Source organism: Simochromis diagramma, unplaced genomic scaffold, assembly GCF_900408965.1.
Source record: "Simochromis diagramma unplaced genomic scaffold, fSimDia1.1 OVJJ01000685.1, whole genome shotgun sequence".
Classification (NCBI taxonomy): Eukaryota; Metazoa; Chordata; class Actinopteri; order Cichliformes; family Cichlidae; genus Simochromis; species Simochromis diagramma.
In genome coordinates this window covers 12,538,641-12,557,951 of record NW_024387477.1, presented here as the reverse complement: position 1 = coordinate 12,557,951, position 19,311 = coordinate 12,538,641, and the positions used below count along the sequence as shown (strand labels likewise).

Below are 19,311 nucleotides of genomic sequence, written 5' to 3'. Positions count from 1 at the left end.
TAATATGCATTACTATAAAAAGTACCCCGCCCCTTCCTGGTTTCTTAGTTTTCTGCATTCTGTAAAATGTTTCAGAACATAAAACAAATTTTAATATTAGACAAAGATAACTCAAGTTATTCAGTGATGATTTCATTTATTAAGGGGAAAAAGTCTATCCAAACCCACGTGGCCTTGTGTGAAAAAAGTAATTTCTCCCTAAACCTAAGAACTGGTTGTGCCACCCTTGGCAGCAAGAACTGCAATCAAGTATTTGCAGTAATTCGCATCGAGTCTTTGACATCGCTGTGGTAGAATTTTGCTCCACTCTTCTTTGCAGAGTTGTTTTAATTCACCCATGTTTGAGGGGGGGTTGGTCATGAACAGTCTTTTAAGGTCATGCCAAGGCATCTCAACAGGATTGAAGTCTGGACTTTGACTAGGCCACTCCAAAATCTTCATTTTTGTTTTTTAAGCCATTCACAGGTTGACTTGATGGTGTATTTTTTATCATGCTGTATAACCTGAGTGCGCTGGAGCAAAACTGATGGCCAGAAATTCTCTTTCAGGATTTTCTGGTAGGTCTAAGTCTTCATCTATTACAGCAAGTTGTTCAGGTCCTTAGGCAGCAAAGCAGCCCCCGACCATCACACCACCACCTGCTTTGACTGCAGGCATGATGTTCTGCTGTGTTAGCTTTACGCCCAATGTAAGTTTGGATTTTCTATTTATTCAGGTTATTTTTATCTAATATTAAAATCTTTTTAAAGCTCTGAAATATTTAAGTGTGAGAAATATGCAAAAAAAAAAAGAAAAAAGAAAAAGAAATCAGGAAGGGGAGAAGCAGTTTTCCCAGCACTGTTTTGCAGTGCAGTTCTTTCTTTTTGTTTCATAATGCTCCAAACTGTTGTGGTCTGTCCAGCACTCACATTCTTAAAGCAAAGTGATGCTGCAGGTAAAGGTATAAAGGCTGTTGCCTTGTTGTACTGAATGCTATGCTGCCTGGTGGTTCATGCAGCCATGGCTGTCTGCACGCATTTGTTTATAGGGATTAGTGAAAGTGTGGCTGATACAAGAGGCTACACCCAGACTTGTGCTGGCTCTCCGAAATGAGAATACAACCACATTTTGCATAGCATCCCAACCTTTTAGATAAAGGTATTGAAGTAAATATTGTGACAGATAAAAAACACAAAAAAACACCTTGGGTTATGTTTTTTTCTTAATTTTTTTCTGTTATAAAGCTTGGGGTGGCAGATCATCTGAAATAAAACAATCACAGCCCCTGTGTGAATGGCAGATGAGTTGATTACAGGACTGCGGGGGGTATGTGTAAGATTCAAAGGGCAGAGCAGGGATGGGGAGGAGGAAATGGAAAGGCTAAAATGCGTCCTTTCCCAGTCAGAGTGAGGTGAGAGGCGGACATATGACTTTATGTGTTAAAATCTGCTTCTGGAAATAAAAAGTCACTTCTGAGTCACATCAAGTTTCAGATTTATGATCCATGTCCTCAACAATGGGGGTGTTATAACTCTGAAAAAGAGGTTGCATGAAGAGCCCCATTGTCCCAACTACACACACAAACACAAAGATCCACAGGAAAAGACGGTCGATAACCATCGCCACGTATTTCCAGTCTTCAATGATCTGCAGAGAGATAAAGACGTTGGATATTAACCACTTGTGTTCATGAGTCTGAACTAAAGTGAACTGAGATTCAGGTAACAAGTGATTATGATTAAACCTTACAAAAGAAAGAAGTACTTTCTTTTATATATATAAGCATATAAATCATGATATAGATCCGATTACTTCTTCAAAACACCTACCCCTTCATCATCATCCTCACTCTTCATCTTCTCCGCAATATAACGTACTCCATCCACTGCATCCTCCACGTCAATGTTGCTCTTGAGCGTCATCCTCTTCCTGAACTCTGTGTTCTCTGAGCAGTCACTGACCCTCCAGCCATAGCGCTTGGCTGACTCCTCATTGACAAAGAAGGATGAGGAGGAATCAGCCATTCCCACAGAGCTTCCACCTCCAACTTCTGTTCCACACTGCTTCCGGTCAGAGTACTTCTGCTTCTGGTGTTTTTTCCGGAACCGTTCACGGATGTTGGAACTTCCTGGTCTCCGCATGAAGAGGAAAGAGGGGAGCCGGTACAGAAAGACACGCTTGACCCAAGGAGGCATGGTGTGCGTACTGGGTGACCGATGGTGCACATTGAGCACGCAAACGCTGGTGACAATAGAGAAGGTGACCAGCACCATTGAAAACATTAGGTACTTCCCAATCAGAGGCACTGCTAGAGACGTAGGTGGCACAATCTTTGAGATAAGGAGTAAAAACACAGTAAGGGCCAGGAGGACTGAGATACAAAGAGTCATCTTCTCACCACAGTCTGATGGGAGGTAGAAGACAAGAATAGCCAGCGACGTGATCAGGATGCAGGGAATGATCAGGTTGATGGTGTAGAAGAGAGGTTTTCTCTTGATAATAAAATCATAAGTAATATCCAGGTATCTGATATCGTTAGGGTCTTCATTCTTGCGTCCAGGCAGGGAAACAATATCCCACTCGCCACTAGGCTTGAAGTCATCGCGTGAGGCGTAATCACTGAGGAGGATGAGATCAATCTCCGTGTGGTCGTAGGTCCAAGAGCGAAACTTGAGAGTGCAGTTCTGCTGGTCAAAGGGAAAATCACGGACTTCGATTTTACAGGCCGACTTGTAGATCGCTGGTGGGAGCCAGGCCACTTCACCATTATTGGAGACCAGAGCGTTGGAGTAGAAGGAGACTTCATATGTCCCATCAGCACTGAGGAAAAGGCAGGAGATGAGATAAAGTCAGTAAAGTCAAGCACTCACAAAAAGATTGCCCATATCACATCATTTAAACCAGTGCTTCTTTGTATTTGAAGGAGCCAGCTGAGGCGCTTCAAGCATACTCACAAAGATACGCCAACTGAAACAAGAGAACACTCAAGGACACTTGAGTGTTTTAATGCAAATCATTTTTGCTTAACTTTACAGGTAACTTGATTTCCTTAGACAGACAAAACTGTGAATAAAAACAAAAAATAATTCCTAAAATAAAGCGTCCGCTGTTTGCCCCTTTTCACCCAGAATAATGTGCTTTCTGTGGACATCTATGATTCGGACACAGAGTTAGGTTGGAAAGCTGACACGGTTTGAGTTGATAGAGCGTGCTCTGCTCTTTCAGTGAAGAAAAATAATCCTCTTGTGAGAGCTTGTACTTCTTAACAAACACACCTATGTACAGTATGTTCATTTTCTTATTTCCAAAATGCTTTCAGACAGTGATGTGGTTTTGGTGGTATGAGTTGCTGAAGCCACATTCAAACAAAATTACTTAATGAACTTAAATTAAAGTCAACAATAAGCGTTAATTACTGTGTAAATAAAATAATTGCTCCTATAATGATTGATAATCTGGTATCTGATCATTCTTCAATATCACTGATATACCCAACTCTGCCTTTTTACAACATTTGGCTGTTTCAGTCTGATAATGGCTATTGTCAGATTTTAATTAACATTGTGCTTTGTTATACAGCTGCACACTTTTAGCTTCAGTTGATAAGAAACGCTGTGCTGTCGGACACTCGTCAATATCCCATCACATTTATTAAAATAGCCTTTTAATAGCCTTTTATTCTCTGAATAAAGTCAAGAAATCCTGTTACAGACTTTTAGCACGAGACAAACATGGTTTTTATGTTAATTCATTCACCAAATGCTGAGTAAAAGATTGCCTGACTGCTACCACGAGGCTGCAGAGGTGACGCATGCAACAGTTTGAAGTCCAAAGGATGCATTTAGCATCTCAAGGGAAGAGCTTGGCCTGGGACACATGCTGGCATCAAGGCAACACCTGTCCCTCACAACTCAAATCTGCTGAGACTGACTTTTTTCTTCATCTCATCGGGGCTGCAGGGGATGCATTATAAATAAGTGGCCTATCAATTATAAAGTGGGTCAGGAATACAACCATCCCACTTGCCTCTAATGCTTTGGGGCTGCTGTGTATATCCAGACTAATAAAAAATGCAGAGGTCCCACCTGCTTACTGTGACCTCAGGTCTCCCAAAGTTAGACCTCAACCTGAAGTTAGATAGATGACCTCTCACTGGTCTCTTAAGCTATTATGCTCTTCAGGTTGTCCTTCAGCTGATGAGCAATCTCCATTCATAAAATTTGAATGCCTGCAAGCATAAGGTCAAAACACAAGAACAGTTCAAACAACTGTAAGACTCTGTCAGACTCAAGCTTAGTGGTTACAGTAGCTGAGAGAACAATCACGCATGTTTTCTGAGGTTTCATTTCAAACTCAAGTTTCCCTTTTTATCCTGCGCACTTTGGGAACTTTTCTCCATGTTGGCCTAAAAGCCGAAGTTCAATCATAAAACACCATGATCCGATGAAAATCATGACTCAGAGTTCAAGAACAGTTGTTGGAGATTTTGTCATGACACAAGAGGTTGTTTTCATGTAAATTATTACATAAGTTAAGGGGAAACTTGGATAAATCTGGGAAGAGAATAAAAAACAGCTGCTTGTCCTTCATTAGCAACACTGGGATGCCCTAAAACAAGGTTTCCAAACCCTAAATGCTCAGTAGATAACTCAGTACCCTGCAGCTTCAGAGGTGCGTTTTAGGCATTACATTATGAGCACTGACAGGCAACTTGAGTATCACTGACTGTCTCTTCATCACAGCACTTGTTAGTAGGTGGGATAGATTAGCGAGCAACATTTTATCCTCAAAGGTGATGAGGTACAAGGAGGAAAAATGGGCAAGTGTATGGATTTGAGTGAGTTTGATGTAGGTGACTGGGTCAAAGTATCGCCAAAGTGCCAGGTCTTGTGGGTTGTTCCCTGTTTGCTGTGGTCAATATCTATCAAAAGTGGTCTGATATCCATGATGAAGCAGAGACAAGGTAACAGCAGCTGAGGGTCACTGATGCACATGGACAGCTAAGGCTGGCCTGTGTGGTCCAATCCAACAGACGAGGTGCTGTAGCTCAAATAGTCAAAAAAAAAGTTCATGCTGGTTCTGATAGAAAATTGTCAGAAACACAATTGATTGCTGTTTGTTGCGCATGTATCTTCACAGCCACAGACTAGTCAGGGTGTCCATGCTGAAAGTGACAACAATGGACACGTGAGCATCAGAACTAGACCATGGAGCAATGGAAGAAGGTGGCCTGGTCTTTCGTTTACATCCTGTGGATGGCCGGGTGCATGCAATGCTTTGGGCAATGTTCTGCTGGGAAACGTTGGGTCCTGCCATCCATGTGTATATTTGACACATACCACCTAGCTAAGCATTGTTGTAGACCATGTACACCCTTTCATGGAAATGCTTTTCCCTGATGTCTCTGGCCTCTTTCAGCAGCATAATGTGCCCTGCCTCAAAGCAAAAATGGTTCATAAATGAGCTTGAGGTGTTGACTTGGTCTAAATTGTCTAAGGAGCTTGGAAAGAAAAGCGTCTGGACTTCTTTAAGTTGCTTGAAGCAACTTAAAGAAGTCCAGACACTTTTCTCCTCCAAGCTCCTTAGACTACGATGACCTGGATGACTGAGAACCTTCACAGACTTGGTCTAAATTGTGCAGACATCAATCCAATCAAGCAACTGGGAAATGTGCTCAACAACAAGGTCATGAATGCTCCAATCACAACTTACTGGACTTAAATATCACAGAGAGCTGGGGAACAGCTGCAATCACAGCATTGTAAGATGGTGAAAGATGTTCCCTTAGGCCTCCTCCTCGATTCAGAGATGGTCTTTCCCTTTTCATGCAAATCTTACTTTCGCCATCTTACAATGCTGTGATTGCGGCCATTCCCCAACTCTCTGTGAATGGTACTTATGGTCTTTGATCGATGGGCTTTAATCAGTGTTTGTTGATCATTGGTCATGAGAATTTGCATATTAACAATCAAGGAACTGACCTACCAGCCCATTGTGCAAATGTACTATTTGTAAGGTTGGGGAAACCTGCAGTCGCCAGAGACAGAAGAAGTCACTTGATTGACTGACAAAACTTTTCTCCCACTGAAAACGCTATGTCCAGATGAACAGAATCAACCTTTTGGGATTTAGTTACCTGGATGACTGAGCATGCATCAAGACACTGCAGAAATGAGTTTATTAAATCCTGTGGCGCGAAAGCGGAGAACGCCTACAAAAAGATTTCTGATGCTGCAAACAAAAAAGAAATTCATCTTTCAAATGAAACATTATGGTCTAATGAATAAAACCATTAACAGGAAACAAAGCAGATTACCACTACTGTGGTTTTTCCTCATCGTAAGCCCACATCAACCGTGGGCTCAGTGTAATTATTCCTGCAGCCTAAAGAGGCAGACACAGCTTTCACACTCATATTACCTTTCTGCAACAACTGTTCTTAAATTCAGAAATAAAATTACTTTTACTATTCAAAGAATTATATTCTCAAATTATTTCTCCTATGGGCAGGTAGAAAAAACAGTACCTATTTATGCATGCTTGTGCAAAGCTGCTTGACTTTGCTTGACTGTGTCAAGCAAACAACATATCAGGAATTAACCTAAAGTGCAGGTTTCTGGAATGTGGCCCAGAGAGAAGCTGTACAGGCACAGGGAAAACAGCAAACTTAACACAGAAAAGCCAGATGAAAAAACCTCTGATCACCACACAAAACAAAATTCAGCAAAAACTCAAACTGCATTTGGCTATGATGCTTTTGTTCTCTGGTATAACAAAGGAAGGACTTTCCCACTGAATACATTTTAAACGGGGAAAATCAACAGTTAATGTTTTTCAAGAAACTAACAGATGGCGATGAGACCCATCTGCTGACCTATATGGGTGACAGACGACGTGACGTTCGCAGGCCTTTGCGTCTGTCAGCCGACTCTCCAGTGAATAAGAGCAGTGCAGCTTATTTCTCCGAGTTCCTCTTTTTTTACAGTGCAGAAGTACTGATGTATTGATTTTTCCCTGCAGCCATTTTCCAGAGTTACAAGATAAATTCCAGATGTGCCAAGATATTCTCACCTCATCATTTTGTATACCTGTGCTCGCAGTACAAAACAATCAATAATGTACAAGGATATCCTGCTCTCCAATGTAACTAAGTTGGAAAGTCTGGATTTCTGTGTTTCTGTCAACACAGCAGTTGCAGAATTGCGCAGGAATAAATCTGAAGCTTTTCTTTCCAATCATAAACGAACTGCAAATGTTTACAGGAAGTCTAAAAAACCTGAAAGGTAAACATTTAGTGTATAGTGTGAAGCAGTCTCTACTGCGTACTGCAAGGTTAGCCTCAAATGGAGCAGTGAATATTGATTAAAAAATAATATTATTCAAGTGCACCAAAACTGGTGACCTTACGGATTAACACTTAAGAGATAAAAACAAATTGTTTTACTCTGTCTACAACAGGCCTGATTCTGCCATTCTAATTCATAATCTCCTTGTGTGAATGATTCATACGCTCTCTAACATTCAAACAGTCTTCATTATTATCAGACTGTCTGCAGACGCTCCATACAATGCCATTAAAAATTTGTTGGTTCATTATTCACTATTTATTAACCTAAAAGAAGTGACAAGTGGGCTAAAAATGAGATAGGAGGATAGACTGAGTAAGAGGATAGAATTGGAAAGCTTTTAGGGAAATGGGGCTTTTGTAAATATTAAAGTGAAGTTACTCAAGCTTTCTGTCTGTTCCTACTTTCATCACTTAGTTTTACACACACACACATTTTTTGCGTCTGTCACAAAGAGGACATACTTGTTGTAAAGGACAATGTCAGGCAACCAGATGTGTTGTGACGGGAGTCGGATTTTCTTGATTCCCTCGTACTCTTCAGGATCCCACATTAATCTGTAGTCATTCCAACCCTGGTGTAGAAAGGCACGTAAGGGCATGCATGAACATACAAGTAAACAATTAAAATCAAGAGCCACATACAGTTATGGTCACAAGTTTACAAATATTTATTATGGGCTTGAATGTTGTGGTAATTTGAGGCTTTTTTGGGTAGTCATCAACAAGCTTCTGGCATAATTCTGGCCACTATTTCTGTCAGAACTGATAGAGTGGATGGAAATTGTTTGGTTTCCTGACACGACTCCACTTTCAAGAGTAGTCCCCAGAGTTTCAGTACCTTAAAGGTAGACTGCTATATCCACTCCAAAACCAGCTGTGATGTGTGTTTGGGATTGTTTTCTTGTTAGAACACAGAGTTGTCTCCAAGTTTCAACCATCTAGCTGCTGATTTGAGGCGACGCTGAAGAATTTGGAGGTAGTCCTTCTTTATTATTGCATCCAGTTTGTGCAACAGTACCACTGGCAGCAAAACTGTCCCAGAGCATAATGCTACCACCACCATACTTGACAGCTGGTATATTGTTCTTAGGTATTAAAGCCTCACCTTTATTCCTCCAAACATAGTTCTTGTCAATGTGGCCAAAAAGCTCAATCTTTGTCTCATCTAACCATAGAATATTTCTCTAGAAGACATTTGGCCTGTCCTTGTGGGCAGCTGCAAATTTCTGTTGAATGTGAAAGTGTTCATTTTGGAGCCGAGGTTTCTTTGTTGATTATAATTTCAGTCCATGGTAACTTCAGTGTGAACAGTGATGCTGGTGTTCCAGCAACTTCCAGTTCATGGCAGGTTTGATCCTTTGTGATTCCTTGCTTGTTCCTAAACATGCTAACTAATTTCCTCTCATAGGGTGACTGTGTGGATTAGAGGAAATCCAAAAAAAATTCATACTTGTGCACCCAATTCTTGTTTTTTCTTAATCATTAAAGATGTATGTGACACTCTAGAAAACAGTTCAGTGAAGTCATTAAAAGCCCAAAATTACCATGGTACTCATGCCCATTATTTCTGACAAAAAGAGACATCTATCATTAACTACATGAATACATACAAATGCATTTAAAGAACATGTCACGGTTCGCAGGGCAGACCATGTGTGAATGAGTGAGGACCCAGGCATGGACACAGGCAAGGAGACAAAACTGAACTTTAAACGAAAGGCGAGCCTTTATTGAGGCTTATAGAAAGGCAAACCAAACAGCAGGGACAGTGGTTAACCTAAACTAAAACCTTAACTGGAGAAACTAAGAACAACGAAAACTATGACTACGACGACTGTGACAACTATGAACAAGACCTGTGCTGGAACGTGAAGGAACAATGAAATATATACTAGAACAAGCAACATGAACATGACCATGACCTGCACAGAGTCTTGAAAAAACACTGGACATGACCTGAGGGAAGAAACACAGACGGGGGGACAGTAACCACGGAACACAGAAACCGAAACGAAAAGACTAGAAAAGATAAAAAATGACAAAATCAAAGTTCAACAATGATACAAAAACTCAAAACACTGGGTCACTGACCCAGGACCATGACAGTACATTTATAATTGTAGTGGTTCATGAACTGATAGACCCTAATGGTCAAATTTTTCAATTGGTCTGATCCTCGTAAAACAAACAAACAAAAAATAATGAGCAAGGTGCTTTGACACTAACCTGGGTGAGCCAACAGTTGGTGGTCATGATCTGCTCTCTCTCATTCTGAAACACAGACATGGGGAAATTCTTTAAGCAGTGGCTCCACTGACAACAACCAGGTTAACGTGTTCCCCAGTCATTTGACATTAGTAGGGTATGCCTCTTTGCTCACAGCATGTGAGGTTATGGGTTTGTTTGTGTGTTTTCTTACCACATTGATCAGCTGGGCTAGAGACACCTGGATGTAAATGGTGACCTGCTGGCTGGTGTTGATAGCTGGCCTGATGAGTTTGTTGTAGCGCTCTGGTGACAACAGGTGATTCACCAACCGTTCCTCTACCTCCGCACACAGGATAGCTGCACACACAAATACGCACACAGGGGGAAACAGTCAGAAGTACACTACAGAGGATATCACAACTCATTACAACCCATTATAACCTCCTATCAAAGGCATGTTAGAAAGGTGCTAAGCACTGACTAATGACTGTGATATAACAAGCAAGTGTGAGCACAGTCTAATATAACACTGGTTCCACTCTGTAAATGAAAAGCAAACAGTAACTGTAGTTCTTATTGAGTATTTTTCTACCTTTAATCTGAACTCTATACAACATCGTTCCACATCTGTTCTTTCTGTCTAATATTCACTCCAATAAAGCTTTAGGATCAACTTGGGGTTCAGTAACTTGCCCAAAGATACTTTGGCATGCAGACTGGCGCAGCTAGGGATCAAACCACCAACCTTCCAACTAGCAGATCACCTCCTCCACCTCCTGAGCCACAGCCACATCAAAAAAAAAACCCACAGTTGGCTTATTTTAGCCGATCCCTCCTTAGGTTTGTCTCGTTGTGCATCTCTGGACTGTTTCCAGAACTATTGTATACAGTCTTCATCTGTTTTCTTAAAATAAATTAGCTCCAATTTTATAAAGTAAAAGATAAATTGCATTACTAAGAGTGAACATATTCCATATTTCTTCCTCATACGTGATAGTAGCTACTCCAGTTTATTCTGTTTCACGGAGCTAAATGTCCTCTGGCTATCATACAGTCAGAAAATGTCAAGAATAAGCCAGACTTATTCGTAATTTCATCATCTCAGTCGAGTGCTTGTTGTGATGATGCAGCCAGATCAAGCTTACAGTAAGCACATCTTTACTACCGTGCAGCTTAAGTTATTGGGTACAGTGAACTGGGGCCTCATGTAGACCTTGAATTTAACACAACCTTGAGCTAAAATTTACAGCAGAATAAGCTGTTGTTTGGTTGACCATCCATTAACTTTACTTTGAGTCTCCTGCAGTAAATACCTCCTTGTTTGCAGCCCTGCATTTTGGCTGGGTGACTATAAAATATATGTGTATGCAATTAAAGCATTTTAATGACCACTAACACACTCACGATTCACATTTAATTTCAGTGGGACTTGAATGAGAAAACACAGATGCCCAAAGCTCTAGCTGGTGAAGCGATGTTTAAATCTCGTGTTGTCAGGTTTCGCCAATTACGTGCTGCAGTGATGCAGCCCGCTGCATGCTCTCATGCGCTCGTGTGTATGTGTCATGAGTGGGAGTGTTACTGTCTCACAAACAGATCACATGTAATTGCATTCAGTCACAATTCAATACACAAACACAAAAACATAAACAAGTTTTGCACCTGCTCAAAGCACCTCATGCCCAGACATTTCATCATATAAACTACTGACTGTATATTCAATTTTAAGAGGAATAAATATTGGTGTTTTTTAAGGAATAAATACTAAATAAAGAAAATATTATGGATGACTTATCGCATATCTGTTCTGTTTTATGTTTAACTGCAATTTAAGAAGCCATTGTCTTTTGTGCTGCCACACAAACAAGTCTTGTCACATAAATTTCCATTTAAAAGCTTTCTATGCTGTCCTGTTTTGTCCTGAACGTGTTGTTTCCTGGTATGATTTGCCTTGTGTGTTTTTATGTTATTTGAGGTCTGGGAGGCTTTTGTGGCAGCATTTTTTTTTCTGTGTGTGCCTCATAAATAAACTTGACATGACTGTTGGCTATGCGTATACAGTGTATACAGGAGAATGACGAGCAGGGGAAAAAGAAAAAAAGTGAATTGTATTAATGCTTTGCAAAGCAACATAAACTACCAGCTTCAAAAAAAACATGTTACATAGTACATGTTGAATCTTAACCTTTATCCTAAAAGTACAAACAAAACACCAGAGAACCAGAAAAGTAAATAACGGGGTTTGTGTCAGTGTCTTAATGAAGAATAACGCTGCCAGTCCTCTATTATGCAGTGGTGTCTGTTTAGATGAGTCATCTTTGGCTTTGCCAGACACAAAGCAGGTAAACTGTGATCTGCCTTTGCCTGGCCAAAGCAAGTAACACGGAAGTTGAGAAGAAGCAAGTCAAAATATCATAGCAGCCTCCTATTATTTGCACCTATGGTTAAAGTTTGAAAATCCTAGGTAATTTTCACCAAAACTGACCTCTGAACCAAGATTTATATTAGATGTGCCTTGTTCTCTATGACAATACCCCATCAGCCTTTTACTGCTGAGGGGCAAAAACAAATTGCTGTTTGAAACACAGTATATTTAAACAACTTTAGCACTGAAATCTATTTTCTAACCATATTCTATCCCATAATGGCATTGTATGTCAACTTAGAAGAACACACCTGTTCAGGCACTTCACTTGTATAGCTTTGCAGCCATGCTCTCAACTGTCTTGTCAAGATATACTCAAGAAACCAATATGTTTTGAAACATGTCAGAATCAGACTGAAAATAAGAGGATCTGAGCTTTAAAGGCAGGTGACAGAAGAAGAGGTATATGCTACACTTGGTCACTTTACATTAACCTTCAGACAGGAGACAGGAGAAGTGTCCGGTGTCTGAGCAACTATGACAAGAAACCCCGAAGGTAAACCTCCTCAGAGACAAAAAGCTGCGTCTGTCAGGATTAGAGGGAGAGGAGACTCGTGCCAGGAGAAGAGGACAATAGAGACACGACAACATACAATGGAAACATCAGAGCGTGAGACAAAACAATTCCCAGATTAGTATAATCATCAGATAAAATTAAATAGGATCATGCTATATTATGGTGATGAGTAATAACAGGGATTTATGAGTTTCATTTTTAAAGGGATTAAAGCCTGACAACAATTCACTGTTTACATGCAATAAACAGCCGTATGAGGCCAGCTTCTACTTCTAATTCAAATCAACTGGTTATCAGATTTTGGTGGCCTTCAGCTCTTCTGATTTCAGAGTTTTAAGGTATCACGTACCAGAAAATCAGTCTGTTGTGACTGAGTTTTTGGTTCCTGTTAATTTCATTGTTATTTTTATGTTAAAATTTTAGTCCTGTGTCTTTTGCTGTTTTTAGTGTCTGGTTATTCCAGTGTTGAGTGTTTTGGTTTCAGATCTTGGTTTTTATTGGTTGTAGTAGTTTTAAATCCCTTAGTATTTCCCGTCTCTTGTCCACTCTCTCATGTCTTTCCATTAGCACCTACACACAGGGGTTTGTTATTCATGTCTGTGTTTAGTATTTTGTCTTTTGGTTACTTCCTGTTAGTTTTTGGCGCTACTTTCTGTTTTTAACCTGCTTTGTGGTGATCAGCCCCACAGTAAGAGGATAGTCTGACTGCTTTGAGCAGGCAAATAACACACAGCACATGACTTCACTGTACTCGAATGGCCTCCATGGATGTGGTGGAGCAGGAGATTCCCATCGTAGATGTCCAGCTGGAAAATCTGCTGAATCCATGTGATGCTCTCGTGTCAAAATGGGCCAAAATCTGTGAGGAATGTTTCCAGCACCTTGTTGAATCTATGCCACGAATAATTACAGCAGTTTTGAATGCAAAAAGAGTTACAGGAAGGTTTACCTAACAAAGTGACCAGTGAGTGTATGGTCTTGTCTTACTCTTGTTACAGTGTCTGTTTTTGCTGTCCTGCTTGGCTCCTGCATGTTTTCTTTGTTATGTTCTTTTGATTTTCATATTTATTGTTCTTTTTTTATTCGCTCAGTACTTTTGATCAATGACTCAACCTCTAATGTCATAAATGTGAGTCCTCAGTCTTATACTCTTTACAGATCCATTTTATTTTATTTTTGTTTCTATTTGTTAATTATCACATTTGCTTTGCATGTGATTCTATTTATAGGATGCAACAAATAAAACATGTTTAAAAGCTTATCCCAGCACAGAAATAAAGTTCCAGTGAAAACAATTTTGTTGTCAGATGGGGCAATTCAAGTTAAGCACTGCCAATAAACCATTTCCCACAACTGTTTTAAGATTATAAAGACACAGTATTTTTTTAGAGAAGTCTCTAAGCTCTCACAGTTACTTTGAAAATTAACATTTTATTGCTGTCGTGACTAAAATCATTCTCATCGCCTTCGCTATTTGCTCTAAGTGTTTCAATCTTTCTGAAGCAGAGAACAATCAGTAAAAAAGTCATTTGGAGCAGGAGCAATAGACAAAATTCAAACACATCTATACACTATACAAAAAGAGCACTGTAGTAGAACAAAGTGAAATAACTAAACAGATGTGGTTTCTAATTTGAATGCACAGTTTTGTAGCTGTTTGACCCTAACGCATTACTCCTTCTCTAGTGACTTCAGCTTGTGGCTGTTCCATGGCTGCGCTCTGATTTCAGCCTGAGAGAAACAAGAAACGTCACATTGCCTTAAAAATGTAAAGGGAGGCAGTATAAAAATAAATCCAGCACAAAGCATGAACAAACTGGGAAAGACAATTTGCTTCATGTGTCTGAAAATGATGAAGAGATGCGATATAGATGGTGGGTTCGACGGTAATGGCTAAAATGGTAGATGATGCTAAAATAAGATGCGGATACGGCTTAAGTAGAGATGGAGCGGGAGGGAGTCTACCAACAGGTCTCATCACACATGTATGCACACACACTCCTGTCTGCCTCACTGCACTCTCCACACCTCAATAATTCATTACCGCTAAAATAAAAATGCCATCATCTTACTTGCGCGGAGACGCAGACACAATCAGAGATTATTCTCAAAGTCTTTCTCGCTCGCATAAAATCGACACCGTTTCCATCACAACATGGAAATAATTAAAAAAACAAAAAAAAACAAGCTTTCAGGCGTGCCGCTGAGTTTGAGTGATGCAGATGGACAGAGAGGTTGTGTCATCAGTCAAGAGTGCAGAGAGGAGAGGAAAAAACAGTTCTACATCCTGTAGGTTTCTTTTCAGGTTAGTGAATTATTCAGCGTGTTACCATCTGCAGTGGCCTTTCAGAGGCCAAAACAATTTAGGATTCAGCTGTCTTTGGTTTTACTCAGGATGCTGTCCATATCAGTCATGTTATAAAATACAGGCCTGCGTGCATACACATCCACAGAGTCTCACATCCACGCATTTCATATTGTTCGTAGCAAATCTACTGCCTGAGAGATTTTTGTGTTTTTTGCGCCTCGTGGGATTTCTTTTACTTGTTTTGCCCCAAACTTTCCCTCATCCCAGACAGTCCTTCTGTCTGTGAGAATAAAACAAATTCTCTTATTACAATGATTTTCTTTTAATCTGTCACAATCTCTCCCTCGTGTCTTCCTGTCCTGCTTTGCTCTTTTGTTCACAGCGTGACAGGAACATGTGCAGATTTAGGATATAAGAGAGACAGCAGATGCAGTAAAAGTGCCTTTCTTTTGCGCTCAGCTCGCTCAGTGTCACCTCTAAGTGGAAGCATTGCTTAGGTGTGCACCACCTGGTGCCGCTTTCATTTTTGCTTTTTGCTTTGCAAAGCACTTCGATACATCTTTTCATCGGCATGCATCTCTCCTTCAAAGAGCAGCATCCAAACAATCCTGCCAACGCAATGACTAATAGTTTACTATGAAGTGTTGACTCAGTGATGCTGGGCCCTGCTGGCGAGATATACATCTGCAGTTATGAGAAACCAGTTTTAAACTCATGAGAAACTACAAGCACAAACTAGGAGCTGCACAATTCTGCCCACTCACGTATAATGCATCACGCATGAGCTACAGAGAAGCAGAATCAGGGTATGGTGACGCTGATGGTTTCGTGCAATATGTTAAAGATCTTGCAAGCCTACAATGAGCAAAACATCTCATAGGGTAGCTGTGGCACACATTAGCACTGTGCGTTTACTGCAAATGATCCTGAGAGCACAGAAGGCAGAGAAATGTGTGATGCAGCACTGAACATATTAGATAAGTTGCAGTATAGGAAACAAACAAAGTGTGAAAATATAGAGTAAGGCAGAAAAGATGGTGTGCAGGAACAGAGACACAGAGTGAGAACGGTAGGGAAGCCAACACAATGGAGCAAATGCATCCCAGCAGAGTGGCTGACTGGATTTCGTCTGTTTAGAGTTGGAGCCATGAGAATGTTTGGTTGAAGTGACAGACTCATACAGTGAATCACCGGCAGACAGAGCACAGGTGACACTGAATAAGTTACAGAGAACAAGCAAGTCTGAAACCATGAACTTCACTTTTGTACTTTTTTAAATAATATGAATGCACTTAGCTAATCCTGCTTAATTTTTTAGCTGTTTTACTGAATACTCAAAAAAATTAAAGTGACTTTCTTTTTGAACTTACAACATGTTTAATATTGAGATTTTTATTAATACAGCAACTGATGAAATACACCAGGAGGTAGAGCAGGTCATCTACTAATTGCATGCTTGGTGTTATGATCCCTGGTTTCCCCAGTCTGCATGTCAAGGTATCCTTGTATCCTTGTGCTCTCCAATGTCCCATCAGCGTATGAGTTTGTGTGATTGTCAGATAGAAAAAAGTGTTTGTATGAATGTGTGACTGAGGCATGTTGTATAAATCGCTTTGAGTGTTCAATCAGAGTAGAAAAGAATCAGCACATTTACCATATTCCCCCGTATGAATTCATATTATCTGCGCGCATACTTTTCTTCCAGTAAGAACACGCCCTATTCATGACAGCGGGGGTAAATTAAACCCTCAATTACTGAATTTAATTCTGCTGCAGTAGTTGTAACACTGTTTTTCTATCTCTCTGTCTATCTGAACTGGAGAAGCAAACACAATGGGTACTGGGGTTTGCCTGGTAGAGCTGCACATTGATCCAATTTCAGCACCACTGACAGCTCAATAATAGATTCCTCCTGCCTGATTTAGGACCTCATAAGTTACTTTACTTGACTGTAGGTGGGGAGATCATCTGATAGGTGTGATGTAAGTTAAAGTAAGTAAACTCTCAATTTAAATGTCTGCTATTGTTATCAAAGTGTCTTTTTCACTTACTGGCAATGAAGGCATTTCATGTAGGTTAAATAGCAATAATTGTATCTGCACTTACAACCACGCAGTCAGCTGTTTCGCGAGTTCTCTTCAAAGCATGGTGCCAGATTTGTTATTTAAATTGCAGGCTATGAAGTCTTGAACCAAACTAAAATGTGTGAATGAATGCTCCTTACTCAGATTTCACACCCTTGCCCTTAAAATGCAAATGTAATTAAAACTCCGTGGGTTTTCTGCCTAAAGGACAAGCGTGTTAGTTAATTGAAGCGTGCTGAAAAATCACGTGCTAAAGGGTTTGACGCATGGAAATGCCGCTACTTATCCCCACTGGCCTGCTTTCCCGAGACCACCTCTGTCTGCAAGGTAAAAGTGTGGCTTAACCATGCAAGAAATTAAACCCCTTAAGAAAGCACTTATCAGACCTGTTATATTAACTGGCATGCATTTGTGTAAGAGAGGGTGTGCAATTTTGCAATGGCCAACCCAAGCCAGATTTTAAAGCCCAATAAAGTAAAGTCTCCCGTCCCGTTCCGAGAGGATTGGAAAGGATTACTCACTTGTCACGGTGAAAATCAGGAGAGCCAGGGCTGCTTTCACCGGGGCTGCCATCTCTTCCTCCCCTCCAGTGCGGCACACACACGAAAACTTGCAGATGAAGAGTATTCCCCGCGTTTTCCTCTTCTCTGCGCTCACTTTGCAGTAAGTAAAGTGTGAAACCGAGAAAAAAAAAGAAAGACAATGAACAGGGTGGATTACAACGGTTTCATTGCGAGCGGTGAGTGAGGGTTCGGGGACATTGAAAAGAATACCGATTGCTGTTAGAACCGAGAGATAAAGAGGCTGGATGCTTTCTGCCAGAGCGCACCGACTGTACCGCTGATCCTAGAGCTGTGATTGCGCGCAGTGGAAACCGGCTGTAGAGATCAGAGCCCCCCTTACAAACAGCGCTTTCTTTGGGAAAGTGAGTTGAGGAGCTAGCGGGAATACGTCAATCCCGTTATCGCCAAAGCAGCCATTCTTAAGATAAAAGATTTAAGTACCCCGGTGACCGCATCGCCCTGCCCGCCCCAGTGCGCTCACTGACCGGGCGTCAGTTTCGCTCTGCACCTCCTCGATCGACTCAGTTTAACATGTGTGACAACAAACAGGAAGCGATAACGGTTAGAAACCCCCCAGGGAAGATATTAAACACCCCGAACCAACCTTATCTCCTCCAGTTTATGGAGAATTCAAAGTGGAATTTTACTTTGTAAAGTTGTTGTAGAAAAAGTAGAGAAAAAATAAAGTCAATCTTTTAATTAATTAAATAATGATTAAATGTAGTTAATAACGCCGAAGTAGGTTCTTGGCAGTAAAACAGAAGTCTTGTTGCCCCTGTTAGCATGTATATATAAAATCCTGGAAGGCTGCCACTTGCAGTAATACAAAATGAACATATAGGATATTCAGCTGTCTTTCTCCCACTGGGCGGTCAAAGGTCAGGGTCCACTAAAAGATAACTCAATAAAGGTTATCATGGAGAGATTCAGAAACCACACAGCTTTTGTCCAAATCCACATTTACTCTGAACACCAGTTTCACCAGTCAAATACAAAACAACTGGAACAACTTTCTCAAGTCCGACTCAGAGTTTCTGGGGGAGGCTGGAGCTTATCCCAGCTCTCAAAAGGTAAGATTGGGATTATAGATTATACCGGTCAACAAGGTCAACAAAGGGACAAACATAACACTGTCACATCCACACCTACAACCAGGTTTTAGAATCACCAATTAACCTAACATGCATTTCTTTGGATTGTGGAAGGAAGCTGGAGTCCCCAGAGCAATTGCACGGGGATCAATAAAATCATTCATCACTGTCAGTCATCATCAAACCAGCTGTATGATTTCACCAAAACACAAAGATACAGAAATTTTAAAAAGGGAAAATCCCACTGACTTTATCAAATCTGTTTCCTCACAAAAATCTGAGAGGAGGAATTCAGATATATTTGATCTGTGGCTTAATAAGTCAACTATAGTTATCCTACAGTGGAACTGGCCTCAGCTGGTGGGTCTATGGGTCTGGTTTGTGTGTGTAATGAGAATGGAAAAGCTGCAGGCTTCTTGAGTCTGCACACATCAGTGAAGTATAACTACCCAGAACTCCCTTTGGTGATGTGAGAGGAGGAGAGGGCAGAAGGAAGACGTGGTCTTAAATTTGCTAGACAAAACGACTCCAGCTAATTACATGGACAGAGAGGAGGAGGAGGAATAAGACAGGAAACAAAGAGAGGAAAATGAAAAAAGCTGATTGAAGATCATATATTCAATGTGAATTAAAGATAAGATTTTTTTCCCAAGAATTAGTGGAGGAGATGGATCACAGTTTCATGCCTTAAGCAAGACCTGGGGATTCTCCAACATCAGCGAAATTTTCAAAATAGTATATTTAAAAATCACTAATGTAATTCACACAGTAATGGTTTAAAAGATAGT

The 19,311-nt window shown here is 40.6% G+C and overlaps 1 protein-coding gene across 1 annotated transcript; it reads right to left on the bottom strand.

Moving 5' to 3' along the window:
- Positions 1–659: 659 nt before the first annotated feature.
- Positions 660–17,904, bottom strand: LOC120724400 (neuronal acetylcholine receptor subunit beta-2-like). Its single transcript, XM_040016601.1, has 7 exons — positions 17,643–17,904; positions 17,391–17,525; positions 9,747–9,892; positions 9,554–9,598; positions 7,790–7,899; positions 1,809–2,799; positions 660–1,626 (listed from the first exon to the last, which is right to left on the bottom strand). The coding sequence occupies exons 2-7, from the start codon at positions 17,440–17,442 to the stop codon at positions 1,462–1,464; spliced, it is 1,509 nt and encodes a 502-aa protein (XP_039872535.1). The 5' UTR covers positions 17,443–17,525; positions 17,643–17,904; the 3' UTR covers positions 660–1,461.
- Between the last annotated feature and the right edge of the window lie 1,407 nt (positions 17,905–19,311).

Bases quoted from the DNA above. Each gene is read 5' to 3' on its own strand.
- LOC120724400 (XM_040016601.1), bottom strand. From the start codon at position 17,442: ATGGCAGCCCCGGTGAAAGCAGCCCTGGCTCTCCTGATTTTCACCGTG. The intron at 9,599-9,746 runs GTAAGAAAACAC...TCTGTGTTTCAG, and splicing joins TAGCCCAGCTGATCAATGTG to AATGAGAGAGAGCAGATCAT. The intron at 2,800-7,789 runs GTATGTCCTCTT...CCTTTTCCTCAG, and splicing joins GACATTGTCCTTTACAACAA to TGCTGATGGGACATATGAAG.